We start from the raw sequence: 14,534 nt of genomic DNA, 5'->3' as shown, positions 1-14,534 counted from the left end.
ACCAGAAAAAAAGGAACAGAATCTGTTTTGTGAAATAAACAATACGGGCAGGAGACTATTTGCTCTTTTGTTGTTCATTTACCAAGAATGTGAGCAAAGATAACACAGTGAATAGATAGCAGTGAATAGTATGTTGAGCTGTAGGTTTGGTTTCCCCACTAGCCAATCACGTACCCTGTGTCAGAAGGTGGGAAGGTTTTGCAAGTGAACTAGTGACAGGGTACTGATCATAAGACATGAGAACATAAGAAGAACATAAGAAGAACCCTGCAGGATCAGGCCAAGGACTTATCTGGTCCAGTTTCCTGTATCTCACAGTGGCCTACTGGATGCCTCAGGGACAGAAAGCAGGGTTAGGGTTCCAATTTTTTTAAAACAAGGGTTGAGTGTCATGAAAATTTTTGTCATGACAAATTCAGCATGAATGTTCTTAGTTTTGGCACACTGCAGCTATAATATTCTATAGCTGATATGAACTGGAATTTCTTTGAAAAGGAGGATGCACCAGGGCAATCTCACCAAGGGTTGAAGGATTCAGAAGCCCTCTCCTCCTGCTGAAAGTTGCAAGGAAAAGTTGTCCTGTGGAAGGCTTGTAGTGGAGTGGCAAACTTGCTTGGTTTGTGTGGTTGGTCTGTGGAACTCCTTGCCACAGGATGTGGTGATGGCATCTGGCCTGGATGCCTTTAAAAGGGGGTTGGACAAGTTTCTGAAGGAAAAATCCATTACGGGTTACAAGCCATGATGCATATGTGCAACCTCCTGATTTTAGAAATGGGGTATGTCAGAATGCCAGATGCAAGGGAGGGTACCAGGATGAGGTCTCTTGTTATCTGGTGTGCTCCCTGGGGCATTTGGTGGGCCGCTGTGAGATACAGGAAGCTGGACTAGATGGGCCTATGGCCTGATCCAGTGGAGCTGTTCTTATGTTCTTAACATAAGAGCAACATATGATAAACTTCAGATGTTTGCAAGCTGCAGTATTTAAGAAGCATTTAAATTCTTAAATATATTTACTTACCATGAACTTATGTTTTAATCCAGTGGACTCTCATTTTATACCTGGTAAATAATTATAAAACGTGAATATTTCTTATTTACCTTTTATATTAATTGTGATGCAAAAAGAGGCTCAGCAATTATATTTATGAGAGCTTCACATTATACAGAGGTGGGTTTTTTCAGTGATAACGAAATAAAAACACATAACACTGCTTTCTGCACTTCTCCTTCTTGTAAAAAAAAAACCCCACAAAAACCCAAAATCTGCAAAATCTGTGAAAAAATAAAAGTATTCTCTAACACCAATATGTGAATGTGGTTGCCTCTGCTGCCACTATAGCACCTATATCACCTACCTAATACACTTTTAAAGTGACTATAATTTATAAGTATAATTTATAAAAATGCACCCTTGGGAAAAAAAACAGAGAACACTGCTTTCTCCACTTCTAACTTTGGAGAACACCAAAATCCATGAAAAAATAAAAGCGTTCTCACCCACCTCTAATATGTCAAAGAGCCACACGTGACTCGTGAGCCACGGTTTGGGCCCCTGGCTTATAGCATCAGAAATGGCAACAGTCATGTTCATTTCTCCCAGGCATTTTCTGGCCCTCCCTAAGACTTTCGGCACTCACTTCAGTGGCTTGCCTCAGAAGCAAGCCATGGGAGTGAAGTGGGGAGAATGTTTTCAAGTCGTAGAGGAAACTGAAAGCTCTTTTTACGTTTTTTTCCCCCTGCCTGTAATAGCTAAAACAGGTTGTGCCTCATTATCCACCAGGATTCTGTTCCAGAACCCCGAGTGGATTAAAAAAAAATCAGTGAAAAATAGCTTTAAAGACTCACTTCCAATTCTCTTACTCCTCCATTGTCACCCCAGAATTGGTATACACACTCTACCACAGTGATTCTCAAACTTCTAGCACTGTTTTTTTAGAATGGGACCCAGTTTTTTAGAATGATAATCTGTCAGGACCCACCGGAGGTGATGTCATGACTGGAAGTGACGCCATCAAGCAGGAACATTTTTAACAATCCTAGGCTGCAATCCCACCAATACTTACACAGGAGTAAGTCCCATTTGCTATCATTGTTAAAAGCATATTTATAGTAGCCTGTTAAAAGTACAGAGCTGTAACATGTTCTCAAATGCTGTAAAATGTCCCCATCAAGTCTAGAAAATTAAAAGTAGAATATTGAAATGAATGGGGACCCACCTGAAATTGGCTTGTGACCCACCTAGTGAGTCCTGACCCACAGTTTGAGAAACACTGCTCTACCGCATTCACAGCCCAATCTTATGCATGTCTACTCAGAAGTAAGTCTCATTTGAGTCAATGGGGCTTACTCCCAGGGAAGTGTGGATAGGATTGGGCTGGCAGCTACTTGATGTGGTGAATAATGGAATCTAATTGAATGAAATTATAATTATTTAACAGCGCAAAGGTAAGAAATGCTTTTTTTCCTTGTTACAAGGCATTTAAATGTGGACCTCAGTATCAGTGGTGAGTCAAATTAGTGGCCACCAAATCAGTGGATACTGAGGTCCCACCTGTATTATCTTTAAGGATTACTTTCTTCTCATTGGGAAGAAAAGAAAAAAGCAGAATGGATCAAGAAATTGTGTTTGAATTGGAGTCGTTTTCTGACATGCTGGAACAGATATACTTATTGCATGCTTTCTACACAAACAGTCTCAGGTTCAGTCCCTGACATCAGGTAGAGTGGAAAAGACCAATTTGCAATCCTGGGAGGAAAAAACCCCAAAGAAGTGAAAGATACATTGGCTCCTAGGGGTGAACCCCCCCCCCCGCCCAATACAATGCCCTCCTAAAAGAAGACTGAGGGCCCAATCCTATCCAATTTTCCAGTGCTGGTGCAGCTATACCAATGGGGCACGTACTGCATCTTGTGGTGGGGCAGCAGTCACAGAGGCCACCTTAAGGTATGGGAATACTTGTTCCCTAATCTTGGGGCTGCATTGGGGCTGGAAAATTGATAGGATTGGGCTCTCAGTGGAACTAAGAGGATTGGCTGTGGATGGCAGTTTTTTCACCTACCCCAGACTGGTGAGGGAGCAAAGGTATATTCAGTAGGTTTCATGCATTAAAAATTGGTCATAGTGTTTAATAAAGTAGCACAAGTTTAACCCAATCGTAACCCGGTGTCTTTGCTGGGGGGTATGAGCGTAAATAGAATGCTAGATGAAGGGAGATGGCAGTGAGATGCAAGTATCTTGTGGTCTTGTGTGTGCTCCCTGAGAGCCCAATCCTATACACACTCTCCTGGGAGTAAGACCCATTGACCATAAAAGGGATTTACTTCTGAATAGACATGCATAGGATTGGGCTGTGAGGCAACTGGTGGGCCACTGTGAGATGCAGGGGGCTGGACTAGATGGGCCCCGGGCCTGATCCAGCAGGGTTCTTCTTATGATGGAGCCTTCCCTAGGAATGCTTCGGCCTTCTTTCCACCTAAGACATTGGATATAGACCATTGGACATGTCATGCAACCAGTTTCCAGGCAGGCTGATATAACTGAAAAATCAGCTGCTGTATAAGGAAATTTGTCTTGGCAGCAGCCCCAGGGAAGGGTGCAGAGCAGTCCAAGGCAAGGAGGAGATAAAAGGGATGGCAACAAAAGTTGCAGGCACAGCAAATATTTCCCCTGCTGTAACAACTACAGACTTAAGCCCTTCCCACTCTCTACCCCCCTCCCCCCTGCTCTGACTGTACCTCTAGCTAGGAGTTAGTAGGGGGTGCTTGGAGAGAGCCTTCCCCAAGAGCCCTGCTGTTTGCAAAGTAGTTTTCCCCCCAGAGGGGAGGAGAAGCTGTAAGGAGAAGCCACTTGCAGTCAGTGAAGGAAAGCCCATCCCTTTGAGTTAGCCTCGCCCCCAAGCCTTGGACTGGACTGGCCTGGCCAGCAGCAGAGCCATTGCAACACCGTCCCCGAACTTTGAGCTGCGCTGGAGATCAACAAGCGACGTATAAATAGCGGCCAGCTGCAGCTGTCGTGCAGTTCTGCTCCTGGCACGGGCCGGAGGGGAGCAGCCCAGCGAAGGGCGGCGTCCGGGTAAGTAGCAGCCCAGCCTATGCATGTCTACTCTGAAGCAAGTCCCATTCTAGGCAGTGGGACTTACTCCCAAGTAAGGACCGCAGCTCAAGTCTCTCGCTTTCCTGGAAAGGGGCTGATCAGACCAGAGCCTGGCATTGCACTTGGAGAAACAAAGGGAGTTTGCAAGGACTGGGAGGGAAAGGACCTATAGTCTACTCCCCCACCCCCAGTTGCATCCGCACCAGAACACACCAGTGGCTCTTTACTGGGTTGATTCGTGCAGCTGGGAACTGGTTCTAGCTCAGAGATTTTGTATTTGTGCAAAGGACTTGCAAAGGATGCAAGCGCAGTCTTGTGCCTGTTTACTCGGCAGTAAGCCCCACGGGTTCCAGCGTGCATAAGAAGGAGTGCAGCCCAAATCTAAACAGCATCTTCCGATTTTAGGTTAGAGAATTGTGTTGATGTATGTTGCACTTGTGCAATATATAGATAATGGGTGGGCATGCAGGTCTTTGCCTTTGAGAAAAGGTGAGGCTCCCAGGAATGGTTCTCAGGTGAAGGAGGTGCCAGAGAATAGCTGTCATTTTTGCAGTTAACATTTCTACCCAGCCCACAGGTGTACATGGGACATGACTAAGACATGCAAAATTAAGCAGGAGATGCATAGGGTGTATAGAGAGATGCTTTTTTCCCTCTCGCATAACACCAGAACCAGGGGACATCCACTAAAATTGAGTGTTGGGAGAGTTAGGACAGACAAAAGGAAATATTTCTTTACCTAGCTTGTGGAACTCCTTGCCACAGGAAGTAGTGATGGCATCTTGCCTAGATGCCTTTCAGAGGGGATTGGATAAATTTCTGGATGAAAAATCCATCACAGGTTACAAGTCATGATAGGTATGTGCAAGCTCCTGATTTTAGAGGTAGGCTACCTCGGGGAGTGCCAGATGCAGGGGAGCGCACCAGGACGCAGGTTCTGTCTTATTGTCTTTTGTGCTCCCTGAAGCATTTGGTGAGCCACTGTGAGATACAGGAAGCTGGACTAGATGGGCCTTTGGCCTGATCCAGCGGGGCTCTTCTTATGTTCTTATGATCCCCGTTGCGTATATGCAACATCGGGCAGAAATGACTTAAAGGCTGCGGGGTAGATGACAAAGAAGCCCTGCCTGCTCCTGTCTCCTGTTCAGAGTTGCCAGAGCAGGTGAAGGGAGGAAAATCAGTAAAAAGTAGCTGATGTTAAGAGAATGGGACTATGTTGCAAATCTAGGGAACTGTGTTTTGTATCTTCACTTCTTGTGCACCAGATCAAAATGGTTCTCTGTATTGGCTCAGCTCAGTGGAAACAGTTTTGAAGTGGGTCAAAAGTCACTGGTGCCTTCCTTGTGGAGCAGAAAAGCTTAAGCCTGTTCCAAAGTGGGTAAAAACTTTACAGCAGTTATGAAAACAAGAAATATTCGCAAATGGGATCTGTTTGCACACTTGGAATTCTTAAGTTTTTAAAAGGAAATTTAAATGCCAAGTAGTTGGAGCGATTTAATGCCCTGAAGAAAAAGAATATTTTGAACAGAGTTCTTGGAGTTTGTTTGCAGCGATGTTCTAGGTGGGTTCGCCATCGGCATTTGCATAAGAACCTGTGAAGTTCTCAGCCTGCTCAATAACTTGTTTTCTTTGTTTTGCAGCTGAAGCCCAACCATGTGGGTTGGGCTGGGGCTTGCCCTGGCTCTCTGTCTCCTCCCAGGAGGAGGGGCAGAGAGCCAGGGTCCAAGCACCCGTTGTAAAGTGCCTCCAGATTGGTCTATTGGAGAGCAAAATCCTATGCTGGACTCCAGAGGGACTGTGACAGTAGTAGCTCTCCTCCAAGCCAGCTGATACTTGTGCCTGATGCAGGCCTCCAGGTAAGGACAAACCTCATTTTCATTTTGATGCAGTAGAACAGATCAGGTTTTGCTTTAAAAAGAAGACATGTTTGGCCAGGGTCATTTGACATAATATTTTGGATCTCTAGAATGTTTACTTGTCTGTACTCTCAGGGTCAATTCTTCTATTTCTTTCTTTAGCTCAGAAACTGACATGGCTGGTTTCACTGCTTGGCTTCTCTGTGACTGTTTGTAGTGCATAACTACTATTAAGTTGTATTCTTCATTTTTGAGTCTTAGCCAAACCTTGATTTCTGAAGAATGCGTTAGGCAGAGCCCATGGTACAGAGTGTCATATTTAATTTGAATGATCCTTACAATTTTATTCACAAAATATGGGTATTTGGTTGGTTGGTTTAAGACCAGGTCCTTAGGTCTGTCATAGCTTTTTTTTACTTGTACTCCCAGGGAGATTCCCAGTGTTCATAGCTCTGATTCTTGTACCTATGACAATTAACTGCAATTGTCCAACTCTGTTGTCGGAATGTGAAGTCTCAAGATTTCCAGATTGGAAAGGATGATTCCTTCCAGCAGCATTATACAAAGTGGAGGTTCAATTTAAGCCTGCATCTCCCTTTCCCTTTATGTATTAGTTGTGGACAGCCATACACTGATCCCATGGCTGTTCCTGAAGGGGTGAGTTGGTGAGAACGACAAACTCTTATTGTCTATAGGCCAGTTTGCTTGAGTGCTGCTCCTAAGTTTTGGGAGGCAGGGAAAAAACTAATGTTATCAAATTCTCTTCTGCTATTGCTGTCTTCCATTATCCAAGTGCACACTGCACACACCTTGTAGGTTTGACCAGCAGCTGAAGAAAGAGAAAGAAATGACAGTACATTGGCTGCCTGAGTTATGGATGTTCAAGTTACAGATGAATGCGCAGGCACAGTTCATCAGTTGTGGTATTTTTGCATAGGTGCAATAGTGCCAGACCTATGTACATTCTGACTTCCGGACAGGCCTCTGGAATGGAACCAGTATATACGCTGGGGTCTTAGTATATAGCTCGTACATATGTTACATAACTTTCCAGTTCCTTTAAAAGGGGGAGGGATATATTGCCACCAATTTGCAAGCATTGATATGGTGCTTTGACAAAAAAAATAAAGCTCTCTAGAAACATCCTTAAAATGGCAAGTTATGTCCTTAATGCAAGAAGCTACAATGAAGCTTGATACACCAAGAGCAAGTTTTTAAAAACGACATATTTTACATTTTAATCAAGTTGGTCCTATGTGGCATTTAAAATTCTTGTTCAGAAAAATTTCATATGACAAAACCTGGTAAAAGATTCTGTTCCCTGACCAAAGCCACTTCCAGAGAGGAAAGGTTTGGTATACATGAAATGTGGAACCACTATAAAAGGCCATGAGCAGAAGGTGATTCTTGGTCACCTCCTGGAAGAGGACACTTTCAGATCTAGTTTACGATCTAGATCAGCCATTTTCAACCTTTTTCAGCTCATGGCACACTGTCAAGGCACTACAATTGTCAAGGCGCACTCCTAGTTTTTTACTTACTACCTTATAATTAATTCATTACATGACAAAGGGCACAATCCTAATCAGGTCTACTCAGAAGTAAGTCCTGTTTTGTTCGATGGGGCTTACTCTCAGGAAAGTGTGGTTAGGATTGCAGCCAAAGACTGGGGGGGGAGGGAACATTGGGGGGAATGTGCCTGTGCTTCTAAGTAGACATGCCTAGGATTGGGCTTTTGCTTGCCCTCTTTTTTTTTTTCCCCTCAAATACATGAACAGGCAATTGGCACTTCTCTCTCCTCGTCTTCCCCCACCCCACATAATAACAGCCCCACTGGATCAGGCCCATCTAGTCCAGCTTCCTGTATCTCACAGCAGCCCCACCAAATGCCCCAGGGAGCACACCCGATAACAAGAGACCTCATCCTGGTGCCCTCCCTTGCATCTGGCATTCTGACATAGCCCATTTCTAAAATCAGGAGGTTGCACATACACATCATGGCTTGTAACCAGTAATGGATTTTTCCTCCAGAAACTTGTCCAATCTCCTTTTAAAGGCATTCAGGCCAGATGCCATCACCACATCCTGTGGCAAGGAGTTCCACAGACCGACCACACGCTGAGTAAAGAAATATTTTCTTTTGTCTGTTCTAACTCTCCCAACACTCAATTTTAGTGCATGTTACCTGGTTCTGGTATTTGTGAGAGTGTAAAGAGCATCTCTTTATCCTTCCAATGCATAATTTTGTACGTGTCAATCATGTCCCCCCTCAAGCATCTCTTTTCTAGGCTGAAGAGGCCCAAACGTCTTAGACTTTTCTCATAAGGAAGGTGCCCCAGCCCAGCAATCATCTTAGTTGCCCTCTTTTGCACCTTTTCCCTTTCCACTATATCCTTTTTGAGATGCAGTGACCAGAACTGGACACAATACTCCAGATGTGGCATACCATAGATTTGTACAATGGCATTATAATATTAGCTATTTTGTTCTTAATACCTTTTCTAATGATCCCAAGCATAGAATTGGCCTTCTTTACTGCCGCCGCACATTGGGTCGACACTTTCATCGACCTGTCCACCACCACCCAAGATCTCTCTCCTGATCTGTCACAAGCTCAGAACCCATTAGCCTATATGTGAAGTTTTGATTTTTTGCCCCAATGTGCATGACTTTACACTTACTGACATTGAAATGCATCTGCCATTTTGCTGCCCATTCTGCCAGTTTGGAGAGATCCTTCTGGAGCTCCTCACAATCACTTCTGGTCTTCACCACTCAGAAAAGTTTGGTGTTGTCTGCAAACTTAGCCACCTCACTGCTCAACCCTCTCTCCAGGTCATTTATGAAGAGGTTGAAGAGCACCAGTCCCAGGGCAGATCCTTGGGTCACACTGCTTTTCACCTCTCTCCATTGTGAAAATTGCCCATTGACACCCACTCTCTGCTTCCTGGCCTCCAACCAGTTCTCAATCCAGGAGAGGACCTGCCCTCTAATTCCCTGACTGTGGAGTTTTTTCAGTAGCCTTTGGTGAGGGACTGTGTCGAATGCCTTCTGACAGTCCAGATATATAATGTCCACGGGTTCTCCCACATCCACATGCCTGTTGACCTTTTCAAAGAATTCTAAGATGTTTGTGAGGCAAGACTTACCCTTACAGAAGCTGTTTTGATTCTCCCTCAGCAAGGCTTGTTGGTCTATGTGTTTTGAGATTCTATCTTTGATGAGGCATTCCACCATCTTACCTGGTATAGATGTTAGGCTGACTGGCTATAGTTTCCTGGGTCCCCCTTCTTTCCCTTTTTAAAGATCAGCGTGACATTTGCTATCCTCCAGTCCTCTGGCACCATGGCCGTTTTGAGGGACAAGTTGCATATTTTAGTCAAGAGATCAGCAACTTCATTCTTCAATTCCTTAATAAGTCTTGGGTGGATGCCATCAGGGCCCGGTGACTTATTGATCTTTAATTTATCAATGAGGTCTGAAACATCTTCTCTTTTAACCTCTATCTGACTTAATTCCTTGGTCAGGAGGGGCCGTTCAGGCAGCAGTATCTGCCCGAGGTCTTCTGCAATGAAGACAGATGCAAAGAACTCATTTAATTTCTCTGCCATCTGTAAGTCTCCTTTTATCTCCCCTTCCCTTCCCTCACCATCCAGATGGCCAACCGCTTCTCTGGTAGGTTTCCTGCTTCTAACATATTTGAAGAAGCTTTTATTATTCCCCTTAATGCTGCTGGCCATGCGTTCCTCATAGTCTCCCTTGGCCTCCTGTATCACCTTCTTACATTTCTTTTGCCACAGTTTATGTTCCTTTTTATTCTCCTCATTAGGGCAAGTCTTCCATTTATGGAAGGAAGCTTCCTTGCCCTTTATGGTCTCTCTAACTTGGCTAGTTAGCCACGCGGGCACCTTCCTGGACTTAGTGGAGCCCTTCTTCCTTTGCAGTATACACTTCCGCTGGGCCTCTATTACTGTTGATTTGAGCAACTGCCTGCCTAGCTGGCCCTCCGTGTGGAACCTCCACCCCCTCCCACAGGCACATTCCCTCCATCTCATGCAGTTAGCACCTCTCCTACTGTCTTCCCCTCACTTGTCCACACCTTCCAAAGGCCCAGAATCACTTGCCTCACATTCTCCCTCATTGCCTACTCCTGTATTTCAGAAAAAAGTGTGACCAAAAGCCCAACCCTATGCATGTCTACTCAGAAGTAAGTCCCATTATAGTAAATGGTGCTTACTCCCAGGAAATTGGGGCTAGGAGAGGAATGAGCCCAGCCCAGCTCTGGCATGTCTACTCAGAAAAAAGTCCCATTATAGTCAATGGGACTTACTCCCAGGAAAATGGATAGGATTGTGATCCAACCCCTCTCCTCTGAAAGGCAAAGGTGAGGCAGGGAGGTTTGCTTTGGGGAGCTGCAGGCAACTGTGGCAAGAAGGGACTTTCATGAACCCTCAGCCAGCCCATTCTTAGGCTGGTGGCCTCAGCAGACTCCCTTCGTACCTGCTTGCCTGCCCCTGGCTCCCTCATTGCCCAGACCTCCTCTGGGCTTCTCTCACTGTGCAATCAGCATGCAGGGTGACAACAAAGGACTTGATACCCAATCCTAGGCATGTCTACTCAGAAGTAAGCCCCATAATAGTCAACAGAGCTTACTTCCAGGTAAATGAGGATTGGGTTGCAGCCTTCCTCTTGCTCAGCAACAGGAGAAGCAAAGTAGGTGCTGCTGCTCCTTTTTCGACTTTGTCCTTTGTGAGGGTCAAAGCAGCCACTTCTCCCCCTCGCACAGCTGCTGCTTGTTTCCTCTGGCCCTGGGCACACCTGAGTGCTGCGGCACAGCGGTTGAAAACTGCTGATCTAGATGGTCACAGTAGGCTGTACATTTTGAGAAACTACTATGTGTTACTTCCTATATAGAGAAGATTTGTATAAAATATTCTTTTTTTTCTTGTTGCTTCCTGTTAGATTGGGGGACCTGCAACTGAAACTGGAAAGTGATGGATTTACCAATGTCTCCTTTGTGGTGGTCAATCACCAAAGCCACCATTCCCAGCTTAAGTATCGCCATCTGAGAGAGAAGGTTGCAGAGAACATTCCTGTTTATCAGCAGGTCACAAAACAGCCTGATGTCTGGACTGCTCTAAAGGGAAAGAAGGATGACTTCTTGATTTATGACAGGTCTGTCTATAACAGGGAAGTGAGGAAAGCTCAGATCACAGTAATTATGAATTCCTTGCATGTATCTTACTAAGGAAGCATTTTAACCTTTGTGTGGGACTGGTTCATCAAATATGGTGCTCTCAGTAGCTCTTGGAGATCATAACAGGACATTAGGGTACAAGACATATTCATTAAATATTCTTCCGTTTAATGAAACTGGACATCATGAATATATTCTGCATGATACTGAAACATGGATATCTGTTTTGTTTAGGTGTGGCCGACTAGTGTATCACCTTGGCTTGCCTTACACTTTTCTGAGTTTCTCATATGTGGAAGAAGCTATTCAGAGCACATACTGTGAATCTAAGTGTGGGAATTGCTCTTACATGGTATGTGTATACTTTATTTCTTACAGCTTTACAGTGTATCTTATTTGGGTTTTTTAATTATAAAGAGAAAAGGCTAAGCAAATTAAATTAAAGGAATTAATTCAGCTTATTTTCTGAACAACATTTTTGTTTGATTCTAGAGACCTATATTGCTTTGTGTTACTGCTTGCTAAAATTACACAGGCCAACACACATTTTGCTTCCTTAAACGTTACACCAATTCCTGGGTATATTTGGGATTCCGATTTTGCCCTGTCACATCTAGTTTTGGAGACATGGCATTGCATCTTTAGTGAATGGTTCAAGCAGCTTCCACATGAGGAAGCCTACACCATTGCTTCCTCATGAGAAAGCTGCTTGAACCATTCACTAATGAGGCTATACTATATCTCCAAAACTAGACGTGATAGGGCAAAACAGATGCCATTTTTGGAATCAGCACCCCAAATTCATATCAAACCACTGTAAAGTTTGGAAAAACTTTTCTGACCCTCAATTTTGTAGGCCTGTGTTATCTAAGAAAATTCTGGGAAACCTTTATGATTTTTATTTCATGTCTGTCTTTTTTTAGACAGACTTGAGATGCGCATGTTAAGCAAAATGCTTAACTTTCAGCAAAATCAGTGGAACTCCAAAATGCTGAACCTTTACTGTGCCCTAAATTTGTATAATGGTTTTGAAGAGCCTAAACTGCCAAGTGCTTTGTATTTTCCCGGCTTTTTTTTCTTTAAAAAATAATTACTGGTTCTGCAGACTTTATGCAAATAGAAAGCTTGTTATGTTTTTAATGCCTCTTGACTAGTGGTCAGGAACTGTAACATATTGGATTTTTTCCTCAAGTTTCATGTTGATCCATCATATTGTGATTTGAAAAAATTACTAAAGGGAGGAAATGGTTATTCTTTGGCATCTTTCAAAAGATTGCATAGAAATAAAATAACATAGAACGTGAATGTGAATCTATTAAACATTCTGTATTGCTTATAAACGTAACACTTACTGAAACTGAGTGCATTTACAGTGTATGAACATTTTCCTTACAGACACTAGAGGATGAAGAAAGATGCAGAAACACTTCTAAGAAACCAAACGAAAATCCAGCCGAAATAGTACCTTCTTCTGGCCATCACCATCAGTTGCCTCCATATGCTCATCATGGCCGCAGGCACCAGAATGGGGAAGGAGACCATAGACATCAATCCCCACAGAACAATCAGCGACATAACAGGATTATGGTGCATAATAGAGAGGGTCAGGAAGGTGGGCATGATACTGTAGAAGCAGCAGCCCCCCAGCAAGCAGTTGTGGAGGTGCCTCCACAAGGCAAAAGGCTTTGACGAAAAGGAAATGCTGTCTGCAACCGGCAGCTAAGCTGAAACTGGCAGCAGCTGACAGGTCCTACTTCAGGCAGCTGATGCTGACACTGTCGACACCTGTTGTTTGAAGACCTGCGTAGCATAGCCTCTTGACACTGTCGCGGAGAGCTCCCATCTTCCTGCAGGTGATACGGGCAACTGTTGGCAGAGAATGTCACTGAGTCTTGTCAGTGACGCCTGCCAACAGCTGCTTGACAGTCACAAGCAGCAAGTGAGCTTGACACATCTGAAGCCTGACAGTGATCAGGAAGGACAGGAAACTGAGCCTGAAGAACAATCTAAACATCTTACATACTAGGGAAGATCCTTCGCTTTACAATGTATTACATAATAAGGCAGGCATTGGTAACATCTGAATCGCCTAAGTCATTGAAAGTATTTTCCCAAGACAGCAAAAGGGACTTAAAATACAGTGAATGACTATTACAATGTGATCTTCCTTTCAGGTACCATTATGTGATTGTGCTAAAGAAAGTAACCTACGCAGCTTTATTCACAAACCAATTAATCCAGAGTACTGGGTTTCAGATCTGTTCAACTGATGTTAAGTGGTATAGCTTAACTGATTAGGATCAGCTGATGTTACTTTTTCTAAAGCACCACCACCACCACCCTCATAATGGTAGAACTTGTTTTTTCAGTGCCAGTAGAGAGAGTCAGCAGTAGTTGGTTAGTTCATCTTTCAGCTTTCCTCTTCTACCATTCTGTTTGCATTCATGATAACAGAGGCATAAACTATAACCTAGGGGCTTCTGTTTGATATATAGCAACCAAGAATAGGAGGGGACAAGAAAAGATGTATTATCTAGTTGTTGTTTTTTTAAGTGTATGGTTTTTGATGACCAAGAAAAATAAGAAAATATGAGCTTTTTTCACCCCACTAAAACCTAAGAGCCAGTAATGATCAAACTGTTCATTAAAAGATTGCGCATGTGCAATACTCAAAACAGAGGCTTAACAGAATTCCTAACTCCAAAATAACATCATGTACATGTATGTTTAATGATAAGATTCTGTAGCAAAATAACTAGAATAGACCCCCAATAAGAGTCCCTGCACAGAATAACATTCTGTATTTCTAAAATACACTCAAGTTAAGGATCATAGCCATTAGGAATGGAAAATGATGGTAAAAGTGGGGCAGACCATGAGCAAATGACATCAAAGGGTCAGGATGTAAAGCATCTCTGTTGATCAGATATAAGTCCTTGATCTATCCAGCCTGCTGTCCCATTGACTGGAGCTTCTTATGCTCAAAGGGATGTTGGCCAACTTTTATGTCTGATTAATGAAATTTGTATAGTGTATCTTTTTATGTACCTAAATAGTGTATGACATTGTTAAATTCAGTTCATTTCAACTTCTCTGAAATGAACTGAATTTTGTATTGTTTTGAAGGATTAGATATGAAACACATTTAGCAGAGAGGAATTCTTAAAATGTACTTGCCATAGTTCATGATGGTTTAATAGGGAAAACAAACCTCCTACCAACCCTGAATCTTTCTATGGTGAACATTTGTAAGCATGAAAGTAGCTTGGAACAGAATGACTTCAAAATAATTGCAGCTGTTTGTTTGGAAGTGTAAAGGGCAAGACCACACTGGATTGCCTGCCTTCTTCTCATATATTAAAAACTTCCTTATAATTTGTTTCAGTCA

At 43.4% G+C, this 14,534-nt stretch overlaps 1 protein-coding gene across 1 annotated transcript; it reads left to right on the top strand.

Annotated features, from left to right (window-relative positions):
* The first annotated feature begins 3,777 nt into the window (after positions 1-3,777).
* On the top strand, positions 3,778-14,525 carry SELENOP (selenoprotein P). Its single transcript, XM_066616900.1, is given in 5 exon segments — positions 3,778-4,072; positions 5,734-5,949; positions 10,912-11,124; positions 11,381-11,498; positions 12,542-14,525. Coding segments are annotated over 4 exon segments (912 nt in total). The 5' UTR covers positions 3,778-4,072; positions 5,734-5,746; the 3' UTR covers positions 12,920-14,525.
* The last annotated feature ends 9 nt before the right edge of the window (positions 14,526-14,534 follow it).

This window comes from Tiliqua scincoides, chromosome 2, assembly GCF_035046505.1.
Source record: "Tiliqua scincoides isolate rTilSci1 chromosome 2, rTilSci1.hap2, whole genome shotgun sequence".
NCBI lineage: Eukaryota > Metazoa > Chordata > Lepidosauria > Squamata > Scincidae > Tiliqua > Tiliqua scincoides.
Note: the sequence above shows the minus strand (reverse complement) of the source record. Positions and strands in the feature narration are given on the sequence as shown.